This window comes from Crinia signifera, chromosome 6 (assembly GCF_055691185.1).
Source record: "Crinia signifera chromosome 6, ASM5569118v1, whole genome shotgun sequence".
NCBI lineage: Eukaryota > Metazoa > Chordata > Amphibia > Anura > Myobatrachidae > Crinia > Crinia signifera.
Window position 1 is genome coordinate 272,329,144 of NC_139222.1, and position 13,176 is coordinate 272,342,319.

General features: G+C 47.3%; 1 protein-coding gene across 3 annotated transcripts in view; it reads left to right on the forward strand.

Moving 5' to 3' along the window:
- Nucleotides 1-13,176, forward strand: part of SLIT1 (slit guidance ligand 1) — a 305,558-nt gene that overhangs the window by 208,901 nt on the left and 83,481 nt on the right. For all 3 annotated transcript variants that reach the window (XM_083149614.1, XM_083149615.1, XM_083149613.1), the window contains 3 exons: nucleotides 11,274-11,345; nucleotides 11,730-11,801; nucleotides 12,830-12,901. In XM_083149614.1, coding sequence (XP_083005740.1) covers nucleotides 11,274-11,345; nucleotides 11,730-11,801; nucleotides 12,830-12,901 — 216 coding nt within the window. The remainder of the gene's footprint in view (nucleotides 1-11,273; nucleotides 11,346-11,729; nucleotides 11,802-12,829; nucleotides 12,902-13,176) is intronic.

Below are 13,176 nucleotides of genomic sequence, written 5' to 3' on the forward strand. Positions count from 1 at the left end.
AGCGAGGTGGATGCAGGGCAGCCAATTACCCCCCTGCTGAGTCCGAACCTAATCCCCCTCAAACAGAGAACAGAGAGGAAGGACAAAACAAGGCAAGTCTCAATCAGGTTAAACTGTGAATTTGGGATTAGTAGGGGAGGAAGACTGCAACAGTGACCTTTCTCGTCTTTATTCCATCATTTCCTCTCCCCGGGAGATATCTGCAGAGTGTGCGGCAAAGTGACAGAGAAGGGGGTTGCGCCTGCGCACCATCCTGGCGTTTTGGGAAATCTTCCAGTGTTCTCCTTAGTAATAGCATTGTAGTAGATGCAGGATTGTTATCTATGCTGGGCTCATAGTTATCATATTAGCCGCACTCCTGCAGATTTACAATGGCCAAGAAACGTACATTTTGTTTGGCATACCGGAGCCGGTTCTCACAGATAGTGTTTCATATATTTTGTGCCTCAGTGATAATACTAGTTGTTGGAGAATCTCTAGAGCAGTGATTTTCAACCTTTTTACCTTGCGGCACACTAAATAAGACTTTAAAATTGCCAAGGCACACCATGAGATCCCCACAGGGCAAAACACATTGGCCCCCACAGGAAAAAAAACAAACCTATTGGCCCCCACATTCAAAACAATCACACTGGTTCCACAGGTAACAAAAATAAAATACATTGGCCCTTTACATGAAAGGAAGAGACCAGTAAATAACACTTGAACTGGTGGTGACTGTAAACAGGTTTGGGCTTCTCTAGATCTGGGGGCACACTTGAGAACAGTTCAAGGCACACTAGTGTGCCACGGCACACTGGTTGAAAAACACTGCTCTAGAGGGTTTACTGGCTTGGCCCCCAATATAGTCGCCTCCACTGTATCTAATTGAAGTTGGAAGATGCAACGATGCCTACAGACATTGTGACCACTCGCTACATTAATAGGAAAACCAAGGGTGACATTTAATGGGATGAGAGTTTTAGTCACTTTTCAAAATCGCCCATTATCGCACTTTTTAAATCGCTTTTTTTGCAGCGAAATCGCATATTTAATGAGCTGCGTGTTCCGCGCAAAAAAAGTGTGATAACGGGCGATTTTCAGTCATGAAAATGTGCGATTTTAGTCATGAAAATGTGCGAATTTGTGTTTAAAAAAAGAAAAACAAAATGGCGTGAGGTCCCACCTCCTGAACATAACCAGCTGCGGGCTCATTGACCCAGACCGGTTTCCAAAAATATGGGGGACAAAGAGCGTAGGGGTCCCCCGTATTTCTGAAACCAGCCCCGGACTCTTGGACCGGACCTGGTTCCAAAAATACGGGGGAAAAAAAATCTGGGTGTCCCCTGTATTTTGAAACCAGCACCAGGCTCCAACAGCCCGTGGTGTCATGCAACAGCCTTGGGAAAAATTTTACATAAGGTCCCCCTTCCGTACCATGAGTACCGTCCAGGGCTGAACCCTGGGACTGTCACCGGTGTCTGTGGGCTGTGGACGCCGGCCTGATAGTGTTAAAACAATCATACATAACATTGCTTTATAGAGGTGAACTACAATTGCCAGCAGGCCTCCCCTGCATGCTGATACTTGGCGAACCACAAGTCCCAGCATGCGGGGCATTAATGGGCCCGCTGGGACTTGCTGGTTTCAAAATACGGGGGGAACCCCCAGATTTTATGTCCCCCGTATTTTTGGAACCAGGACTGGCTCAATGAGTCCGGGACTGGTTATGCTCAGGAGGGGGGACCTCACGCCATTTTTTTTTTTTTTATTAACTGTTACACATTTTTGAGACAGGATCATTGAGATCTGTGCATGGTTCTGGCAAATTCGCCTGTCGGAACCTGGTCTGCATGTGTGGCGATTTTAAGTAAAATTTTCCCATCTCATTAAAATTGTGATTTGGGTACTTGTGTATTTTGGCGGCGCCCATCGCATCGCATACCATAACGCATACGATGGTATGCGATGCGACGCGATATCGTGCGATAGTGCACGATGGCATACAATTTTGAAATTGTATGCCATTGTACATGGCATACAATGCCATACGATGCGATGCGATGCGATTAAACATTGTATAAGCACCCTAATGGGTGCTTATACAATGTTAACCACCAAAATGGGTGCTTACAATGTTAAATGCACCCCCACGCCACCCCCCCACTATAAACGTGAACCCGAAGCGTGGCAAGCGCAGCGAGCCCGCGAGGGGCGGCGGTACGCGTCCTACGACCTTTTCATACCACCACTATCCACCTCGGCGTGGAGTTGAGAATAGAATAGTGTGGCGAGCGCAGCGAGCCACCGAGCCCGAAGCGTGGCGAGGGGACGCGGATACCTGTGAAGCCCGCAAAGGTACACGTTTACCTGTGAAGGTATCCGCGTGCGCTCGCCACGCTTCGGGCTCGGTGGCTCGCTGCGCTCGCCACACTATTCTATTCTCAACTCCACGCCGACGTGGATAGTGGGGGTATGAAAAGGTCGTAGGACACGTACCGCCGCCCCTCGCGGGCTCGCTGCGCTCGCCGCGCTTCGGGTTCACGTTTATAGTGGGGGGGTGGCGTGGGGGTGCATTTAACATTGTAAGCACCCATTTGGGTGCTCAAAAGCACCCTTTAGGGTGCTTATACGATTTTTGGTCGTATAGGGGGTCAAAATCGCGTCGCATCGCATCGTATGCCATCGGGTGCATGGCATGCGATGCAATGCGATCTGTTCGTCGTACGACGGACATCGGGGGCGCCGCCAAAATACACAAGTACCGTGATTTGTATACTTTATAATGGGAAAACATCTGGATGCGAGTTCTGGCGGTACTAAAAATCGCACCTTCAGAATTTGCAATTTTGACGCAATATTGCCGTTTTCGTATCTCATTAAATATGCGATTTCGGAAAAACTCATTTAATGTCACCCCAAGTGTCCCTCCCCACTTTGTGGATTCAAGTGTTACCATAATGAGCTACCCCAAGTAATAGTCGGGCACTGGGGTGGCCTGGGATGCAAGTTCTAACACTGAAGTCTCATGGTGAAGTGGCATGGGGAGCAAGGTCTGGCAGCGAAGTGGCATGGTGTCTGTGGTGTGGCAGTGAAGTGGCATGATGTGCAAGGTCTGGCACTGCAGTGGCATGGGGTTTGTGGTGTGGCAGTGAAGTGTCATGGCCACTGAAGTAAGTTTAAATGCAAGGCCTGGCACTAAAGTCGGCTTGTATGCAAGGCCCGGCACTGAAGTAGGCTTGTATGCAAGGCCCGGAACTGACGTAGGCTTGTATGCAAGGTCTGGCACTGAAGTAGTTTGAGACATTCAGTTGCAAGTAGAAGTATGTGCAAATAGAGTGTATACTGTACAGCAGGGGTGTCAAACTCAAATTCATAGGGGGCCGCATCAGCAGTTTGGTCACCCTCAAAGGGCCGGTTGTATCTGTAGGACTATGTGTCCACTATTTATTATCATAAATTATTGTCACTGCATTCAATTATTGCATACTCAGCAGTAGCATTTCCCTCCTGCTATTGCTGTGAACTGCAGTGCATTAGGGCACACGCTGCCTGCACTCAGTCTTAGGACATATGTCCTTTTTATTATCATGGGACACAGCAATTAATGATGGGCTGCAATGTGCCAGTGCACACACACACACATAGGCAGAGAGTTTGACACTTACCCGCTCTGATGCGTCCACTCAAGTCTGAGCTGCTCCACCACCAAGGACACAGCTGCGCTCTCACACAGGCGCATTTCCCCCTCCCTCCTGTGAGTAGCGCTCCTCGCACTATCTATCCAGGAGTGGGGGGCAGCGTGCTCCTGGTCACTGTGCAGTGCACACTCAGCAGTAAGTGACCTGGAGCACACAGCAGCAGCAGCAGCAGCACCATTCACCACGACGGACCTGCTCTTTCCTCTCTCTGGCTCCTATACAGCAGGTGGGAGCGGAGGAGGGGTTGACGACCGGCGGCACTGCACTAGAGGGCAAACGTTCTCTGGCTTGTACGCTGCCGCGCATGCGCTGAAGAGGCGGCTTTCTTGTTTAAAAAAAAAAATCGAGAATAAAAGGTGAAGGCTGGCGGTGGCTGCGCGGGCCACATGAAGAGGTCTGGCGGGCCGGATTTGGCCCGCGGGACTTGTGTTTGACACCCCTGCTGTACAGTATGTGTAGATGGGCTTAATCAGAGCAGGGAAATATAAGGGGAACACAGAGACTATGAGTAGATGGTACAGAGCCCAGATACAGTAGATGATTTGTAGCACACATACTTGGGAGAATAGGGAAATCTACACTGATAAGCTGTCACCACGTGCATACATTTAGGGAATAGGAGTGCCCATCTCATTCTGTGTAATAATTATCCCTAGTGTCTGTGATGGGAATGACAGGCCCGGTGCTAATTATAATTTCGGAGGTAATAGCTGAGTCCTGGTGGCACTTCAGCCTTGTTTAGTTACAGCCTTCCATTATTAGAGTTTAGCCCATGGGGTAAATTATATTTGATAAACCCTGTGGTTTATGTCTCGGATCTTATTGATATTTTTCCGGAGTCGCTACATCCTGAAATATCTATCGGTTCCTGACATTTATTTCAATATATCAACGAAGCAAGGTTCTATTACCTATGGTGAATATCAAACAGAAATGCCCTTGTACAGGGAAGATTGCTATGTTCGGTCTGCACAGTACAAGACCCTCTGGTGTGTGATGTTTGTCCATACAAGCACACAGGGCCGAGCAGTGAGTGTGTGAGTGACATTCTTACAAGTAAGTGCATTGTTTGTGGTCACTTACTGGAAATCCTAAGCCACACTGCAGATTTTGTATTGCAGTACTGTAGCTCCTTTTTATCGAGATTCCCCAAGCGTTGCTACTGAGTCTATGCAGCGCCGAGGGGACGCAGCGGACGGCCATTGTGCTCGTTATTCTCTTTGGCAGAGGTTCACAGGAAAGCACTGCTTTCCAAAGTTTCAGAAAAGGTAAATACATATGAAGCTTTCTACTGTAACAGAGTTCAATGGTAATAAATGAATCCTCAATGGTTTTGTTAAACCAACACTACAAAGTCTGCTGGCGCCTCTAAGTGGAGATATTTGGTACTGCATGATAGTAAACTAATAGAAACTGTAAGCAAGTGATTCAAAAATAATGTTTTCTAGGTCCCTGAATTCGCAGGCTGGTTGATTACCGATAGACTGCACATGTGTACAGATTGTGGCGCGCATGTGTGATGCCATCCTGCGGTAAAATCCGGCAAATTTTTTGATTACTGCCCGTTCATAAGGTGATTGACAGGTAGCTGGCATTTGGGGGTGGTCACCAGACGTTTTCTGGGCGTATCAGGGAAAACGCAGGAGTGGCTCAGGTGTTTGAGGGGAAGTGATGGGACACTGGAAAAATTATTTGATGCTGAGTGTCTTGCGAGCTCGTCCGTCCAGCAACTTTTCTCAATCCGTGCTAAACAATTGTCCGGCTTGCATAGGGCGGGAGTCCACTCAGACTGGGCAGCGGCTGTCTAATCGCAGTGTGTTGCTAAATCACGCCACAGCGATCAGGCCTGAATAACCCCCAGTGCCCCAAATGCCCATTCATAATGCAACTATACAGTAACTCCAACTTAACTTTTCTCACTATTATTTGTACCCACGTGTCTCCCTCCTCACTAGTTTGTACCCATGCCTGTCTCCTCGCTATTTTGTGCCCAATTTTCCCTCTAATCACTATTCTGTGCCCGCATCTCTACCTCCTCACTAATTCATGCCCATGTTTTCCTCCTTACTAGGATGTGCCTTCATGTTTCTCTACTTACTAGTTTGTGTTCTACATGTCCTCCTGCTCTCTATTCTGTGCCCATGTGTCCTCCTGCTCTCTATTCTGTGCCCATGTGCCCTCCTGCTCTCTATTCTGTGCCCGCATGTGTCCTCCTGCTCTCTATTCTGTGCCCATGTGTCCTCCTGCTCTCTATTCTGTGCCCATGTATCCTCCTGCTCTCTATTCTGTGCCCATGTGTCCTCCTGCTCTCTATTCTGTGCCCATGTGTCCTCCTGCTCTCTATTCTGTGCCCATGTGTCCTCCTGCTCTCTATTCTGTGCCCATGTGTCCTCCTGCTCTCTATTCTGTGCCCATGTGTCCTCCTGATCTATATTCTGTGCCCGCATGTTCTCCTGATCTCTATTCTGTGCCCACGTGACCTCCTCACTAGTCTGTGCCCACATGTTGGCCTCCTCACTAGTCTGTGCCCACATGTCGGCCTACTCACTAGTCTGTGCCCACATGTCGGCCTCCTCACTAGTCTGTGCATTCATGTCTGCCTCCTCACTAGCCTGTGCCCACATATCTGCCTCCTAACTAGCCTGTGCCCACATGTCTACCTTCTCACTAGTCTGTGCCCACATGTCGGCCTCCTCACTAGTCTGTGCCCCCATGTCGGCCTCCTCACTAGTCTGTGCCCACATGTCTGCCTCCTCACTAGTCTGTGCCCCCATGTCGGCCTCCTCACTAGTCTGTGCCCACATGTCGGCCTCCTCACTAGTCTGTGCCCACATGTCTGCCTCCTCACTAGCCTGTGCCCACATGTCGGCCTCCTCACTAGTCTGTGCCCACATGTCTGGCTCCTCACTAGGCTGTGCCCACATGTCGGCCTCCTCACTAGTCTGTGCCCACATGTCGGCCTCCTCACTAGCCTGTGCCCACATGTCGGCCTCCTCACTAGTCTGTGCCCACATGTCGGCCTCCTCACTAGCCTGTGCCCACATGTCGGCCTCCTCACTAGTCTGTGCCCACATGTTGGCCTCATCACTAGCCTGTGCCCACATGCCGGCCTCCTCACTAGCCTGTGCCCACATGTCGGCCTCCTCACTAGTCTGTGGCCACATATCTGCCTCCTCACTAGCCTGTGCTCTGTGTCCTCCTCGCCGTTATTAACAATTGTTTATTACAAAATGATTGTCACACTGATCCCTTGCCAGCTTACATCGGCTCCATGTAACTAGGATGTGTCTGAATTTTCAGCACAAACCTTATCAGCCCACTGCCAGCTCTTGTTTCCATACAGGACTATGTGTCATTAGCAGCGGTAGACACACTTGTACTAACCTCTTCCCACTAACAGACTGTCTGAGGCATAAACAACTTGTTTTACAAGTATCTTACATTTCACACTGCCACAAGTGTGCATCAATCACTGCCGCGCAACACAAATTCTGTTACCCTTCCTATGAAGACCCCAATGACTCACTCTGCAGAAGCAGAAGCTTCAAAGCTTAAATTGTTCTCGGCTCATATTTACCACAGCACAGACGTGGCTCACAATCATTTGCATTGAAGTTGTGCGTGCCTCTATTACTAATCTGTATCGTACGGTGATATTGTTTCATCACAATTATAGTCTCCTTAATGAACATGTTACAGAAATCTTGGCCATTCTCCAAGGAACAGAATATGATCAGTTTCATGTAAATATGTTTTCGGAAATTGTAACTTGGGTCATTTATATTCTCAAGGATTCCTTGTGAGCTGTTGGAAGGTGTCACACTGTGATATCCTGTGGTATGCAGTAATTAGGGGCTGGTGTGCGAGTGGGCATCAGGCCACACTGTGTCAGCTGTCTGTGCCAATGAGCAGACTTTTGGGGGGGGGCTCACCAGTAGCTTTTGATCTTTTGCAATTTGTAAATAATTGTATTTTTGTGCAGTAAAACATCAGATCATAGGATCAGAAAATCATTGTTCATGCACCCCAGATAATTAGATATGACTGGCTGGCCAGCTACAGACTGAGCTCCCACCTCTGGCCCGGAGGGGCTGTTGTTTGTTAATTCTTCTGAAGCCTGCATACAGTACTCATAATTCCAGTTGCCGAACATCACAGTATATAATATGCTGTTGCACTATATGGGCCCGATTCAGAGCTCGTGCGGGCTCAGCTGCGTATTCACAGCCCGAGTGATTATCGGATGACAGCGCCTTCACACGGTAGGCTATGCGCATACGTGAGCCGTCTGTACATACAGAGCAAGCCTTCGCTGTCTGTACGCAAGGTGATGACATCCTGCCCAGTGCCCAGAAAACGCAGCCCAGCGGGCTCCTTCTCCCTATGATCTTTGCAGCGCTAAGTCTAGACTTACTCGGCGCTTGGGAACAGGGGGGGGGGGGGGGTCCATTCGCTGGTGAGTGATTACTAATGGATTTCAACCCTGTGTGCATGGCTGCGGACGCATTTGTAGCCGTGCACATGGGCGGACTTCACTTGTGCGGGGCTTGTACTAGAGATGGGCAAAACGGGTCACTAACGAGAGCTGGGATCCAGCAGATCAGTCAGTGAAAAGATCTGAATCTTTTAGGCGGATCGACGGTTCACTTTGGAAGAAGGGGTAATTTGTTATTAACGACACATACTTTGTCTTACAATCATTTATTTTTTACTTTAAAAAAAAAAAAACAGTGAGCTGAACAAATAAGAACATACATAACCGAGTAAAACACTGATCGATGGCTGGGTGCAGAATCGCCATCGATGGCAACTATCAATGGCGTCTGCACCGATGGCCATCCCTAGCAGCAGCAGCCTTATTATTCTTTCTTTTACTTGCAGTAGCAGCACTGAACTCAGTCTCCGGAGTCAGTACATCTCAGCTGCCACAGGTGGCAGTGCTGAGATCAGGAACATTGTATGCATTGTAATTAAAAACGAAACTGAAAGTAAAAGAACGACGGATCACCTTTTGGGGATTGGCGGCTCACACGTTCTTTCATGGGATCCGTTCAAAAGATTTGCTTCGTTTGCGAACGACCCATCTCTACCTTGTACAGAGAGCCTTGCTATAGACATCGTATTATATAAGAGGTTAGCGCTACTCCTCACCTTTATGGGGGGGGGAATTAAAGTGTCTTGCATGTTGGTGGCCACTAGATGGCTCCCAGCTGAGCAATTGAAGTGTTGCAACGCACAGTGCCGCTGGTGCTGACATTACTGTTCTGTTGTGCCGTCATCTTAACGGGCTGGTATCTAATTTTTATACATTACACTAAAGTCAAAGAGATAGTATGTTGTATAACATTACCAAGAGCCTCCTTCGGACTATTGTCCTTTATCCCCAGGCTCTGTGTAGGCCCTGCAGTGACTCCTGGGAGGATCGCAGACAGACAGGATGTAGAGTGTGTAAATGAAAAATGCCTCCCTCACTAGCTCTATCCTATCACAATTATCCACAGTTCCTGTTTACATATATATATATATTTTTCAATGCTTTTACCGCTCCTTTGTGGTTTAATAGGCTTTCCTGCTTTGAGTCTTTCAAAATGCTCAGCATGTTAGTCACGCCTCAAATTACAGTCCTCTTATTCCTTCCCTTCCCCACTTTTTGGCTCTGTAGTGTAAAAATGGTTCCGGCTATAGCTCTCATTGAAGTCACTGTGAATAATGCCCACGTTGCAGCCTCGGTTGTGTTTAATAAACCAGCTTTAACGAGAATCCTCTTCTACGCACCGTTACATTTTATTGACGTTATTACGGCTTAGAATGTAATTTCAGGATTAACATAGGCACATCCACTGCTAATTAATGCCGGTGTACCGTGGTGCTGAGATATAGATTATCGACGGATAGAAAATATACATAAAAGAAATAGAGTGTAAAATATTCCGGATAGTTATGCAATATAATATATAATATAATCTCCTCGGTGTCAGTCTAGCAGTTGCACACTGGTTGAGGGGAGGTCCCGCCCCCTCACAGTCCTCACTGGCTGCTAGGGACAGAGAGTTTGGGGAGATGGAGGAGATGGGACAAGGTGCTAGGCCAAAGAGGAGGGTCCATTGAGAAAGAGAGAGAGAGGGGAGATGGTGCCTGAGCAGAGAGGAGGGCCCGAAGAGAGACGAGGGAAGAAGGTGCAAGGCAGAAAGGAGGGCCCAATGAGAAAGAGAGAGAGCAGAAAATGCAAGAGCAGAGAGGAGGGTAAAAGGCACCGGGGCAGAGAGGAGGGCCCAATGAGAAAGAGAGATGAGAAAATGCCAGAGCAGAGAGGAGGGTCCGAAGAGAGAGAGAGGAGGGAAGAAGATGCCGGATCAGATACAGTAGGAGAGCCCAATGCGAAAGAAAGGAGAAGATGCCAGAGAGGAGGGTCTGAAAAGAGAGAGGAGGGAAGAAGGGGCCGAGAGGAGGGCCCAATGAGAAAGAGAGGAGAAGATGCCAGAGAGGAGGGTCCGAAGAGAGAGAGAGGAGGGAAGAAGGTACCCGGGCAGAGAGGAGTGGTGCAAGGGCAGAGAGGAGGGGACTCAGGAGAGAGGAGACAATGTGCAAGGGCAGAGAGGAGGGGACTCAGGAGAGAGGAGACAATGTGCAAGGGCAGAGAGGAGGGGACTCAGGAGAGAGGAGACAATGTGCAAGGGCAGAGAGGAGGGGACTCAAGAGAGAGAAGGGGCAAGAAACCAATTCAGAGATGAGGGGTTTCAAGAGAGAGGAGGTGTCAGGGCTGAAAAATAATGGGGCAGCATGCTAGAGCAGAGAGGCGGAGTCCCGGGAAAGGGAGGGGGGACAATGCTGCACAACAGGCACAGAGTGGAGGAATAGGGAGAGACAGGAGAGCAGTGGAAGAAAAGGAAAGAACCCTTGCACAGTAGCAAGTGACCTGGCAAATGATTGGTCCAAACCAGTGGTTCTCAAACTGTGGGTCCTGACCCCAAAGTGGGTCCCGACCTTCTCAGCATGGGGTCACAACTCCATGTTGCTGACCATCAGGCTGATGAGTTTTCTAATCTCAGTCAGTGATTCAAGGAGTCTGAAAAATCTGTTGAATGGTCTGGTATTTTAGACTCCTCCAATCATTTTGTGCCTCCACAATGCTGCCATGTACGTGCTGTCTGCTGTCTACACGTGTGATGTGATGACCTACTGCAGTAACTTGCTGGGGTCCTGTAATTATTTATATTGTCTAATGTGGTCCCAGTGCAAAATAGTTTGAGGATCCCTGGTCCAAACTATTACTATATAAATATTAAACTGAGTACGGCATTACAGGGTTTGGTTATAGTTGGTGGAATTAAGTCATATTGGGGCTGATTCTGAGGTGGGAACAAAGCAAACATGGTTTTGCCCAGGTGCAGTTACCTGCTCTCTTTGCTTTGCTCCCATCTCAGAATGTAGTAATTGGGGCAGGGTGTGTGATGTTTCGGAGACCAGCTACGTTCTGTTCTGATCCTATGTGTCATGTTCATTTCCATATTAAAAGACAACTGCATTATTAGGGGTTCTTTATGAGGAGCAACGAGTTTAACAAAACATATCTTCTTCTTTCTTATTTGATAGCGATCTGAGCGAGAACGTCATCCAGGCCATTCCCAGAAAAACCTTCCGCGGAGCTACAGAGCTTAAGAATCTGTAAGTTCCGATTTGTGTTTATGTTCCTCCCTGAAGCCTCAGTCACTGTTTATCCTGTGCTGACAACACACCACTTTCTCATCACAGGGGTTGTCTATATATACATATATATATTTGCGCTTTGTATATTTTATAAGCAGCGGTTATTTATTTAGTCGCTGTAAACAGTTTAAGCTGTTGTGTATTTAGTCTTTGGGCCGTAATGTATAATATTTATTTTCTACCCATTTTGTTATTAGCTCACTATGTTGTACAAATCTTTTTCTTGACATGTTAAAAGCAACTTAGTCCTTTTATTAAGTTATGACCGCACCACTTAAATCACGTTAATGAGATGCAAGCTGCAGGAAAACCCATTAATCTAATGTTGTCTTGTCTTCCTAGACAACTGGACAAGAACCAGATCAGTTGCATTGAAGACGGAGCCTTCCGAGCCCTTCGAGGATTGGAGGTTTTGTAAGTATGACCTCAGTGAGTTGCGTGTCCTATTATACACTGTACTCATCTATTGTTTTTTTGTTTATTTACTCTGTTACTTACTGAAGTGCCTTAGATTAATGTCTTACTGTGGTTAGTCTTCATTACCTAAATGGCCACAAATGTACTCAGTCTTGAAGTGGGTGGGGTTAGAGTATCCTTTAACCAATCAAATCTTTACAGCAGCAGTGTGTTACTGGCCTAATCTTGTGGGAGGCAGTGACCTGTCCGAGCATGTAACTTTGCCAGAGAGGACAGGTCTGAAAGCCACAGATGGAGAGTTTATATAGTGAAAGAAGCAGGGTCCCCAGCAGCTCAGAGATGCTGGGTGTCCCAATGTGAATGCCCCCAGCCCACCTCCAACCTGCCTCCCCTGTTCGAAAGCCTCAGTGACTGTGGAAACCGCCAAAGGCATCAGCACAACAGCCCTGCGCATGTTCATATGTAAATATACGTATGCGCAGAGCCAAAACATCGGTCCCCAGTGAGAATATACCAGGAACCGAGTGGGTCAGAATGACCCCCAAAATGTATAATGGTATCTGAAGTTTAGTAGTTTGCACTTAGTATCTGTATATACGTTAAAATGCATAGTACTGTACAATAGCGTGACCAAAGAGCGGTATGATTAATATGTTGCAGTAATTAATACAGTAATTACAAAATACCTAATTACACCTCTGGGTGTACACGTCTATAAAATCTGCCCCGTTTACCCATTGTGCAGTGGCCAGAGGTGCAATTAGATGTCTATAGAGATAGTTTGTTTTACTTTTCAACAAAAAGTGCAATTTCATAGCAATATCCGTTAAGCGATAGATGGTAAATTGCCGTCAGCTGTGTTTCTGTCATATCTGTGTCCGGGTAACTAGGCTGAGAACACACAGAGCTCTCAGATCGTGTCTCCAGCAAATATGATGTGTCCATGTCCTTCTGGCAGGCTGATCCCAGCTTTTTCCCCCATCACTGTTATCCCTGTGACTAAAATGTTCTCCTCCTTCGAACAGAACCCTCAACAACAACAACATCACAACGATCCCAGTTTCCAGCTTTAACCACATGCCGAAGCTGAGGACTTTGTAAGTAAAAACATGTCGTCAAATGACCTTCATCATTAAGGACATCTGTTACTTAATGCTAATGTTTCTTACTAGTCTTCAACTAAAAAAAATGCAATTTCGTTTGTAGTGGATGGCGAACTGTACTGTTTAGTGGAACTCCAGCTGTTTATTCAGAAAGTCAGCGGTTGCTTGTTGCATGCTTCCATTTTTCTCACGTCATACTCAGACACGGGAAATTTTTAGATGGTTTCCAGTTAAGTAAAAAAAAATCCAAAATGATGACAGGCGGTGGC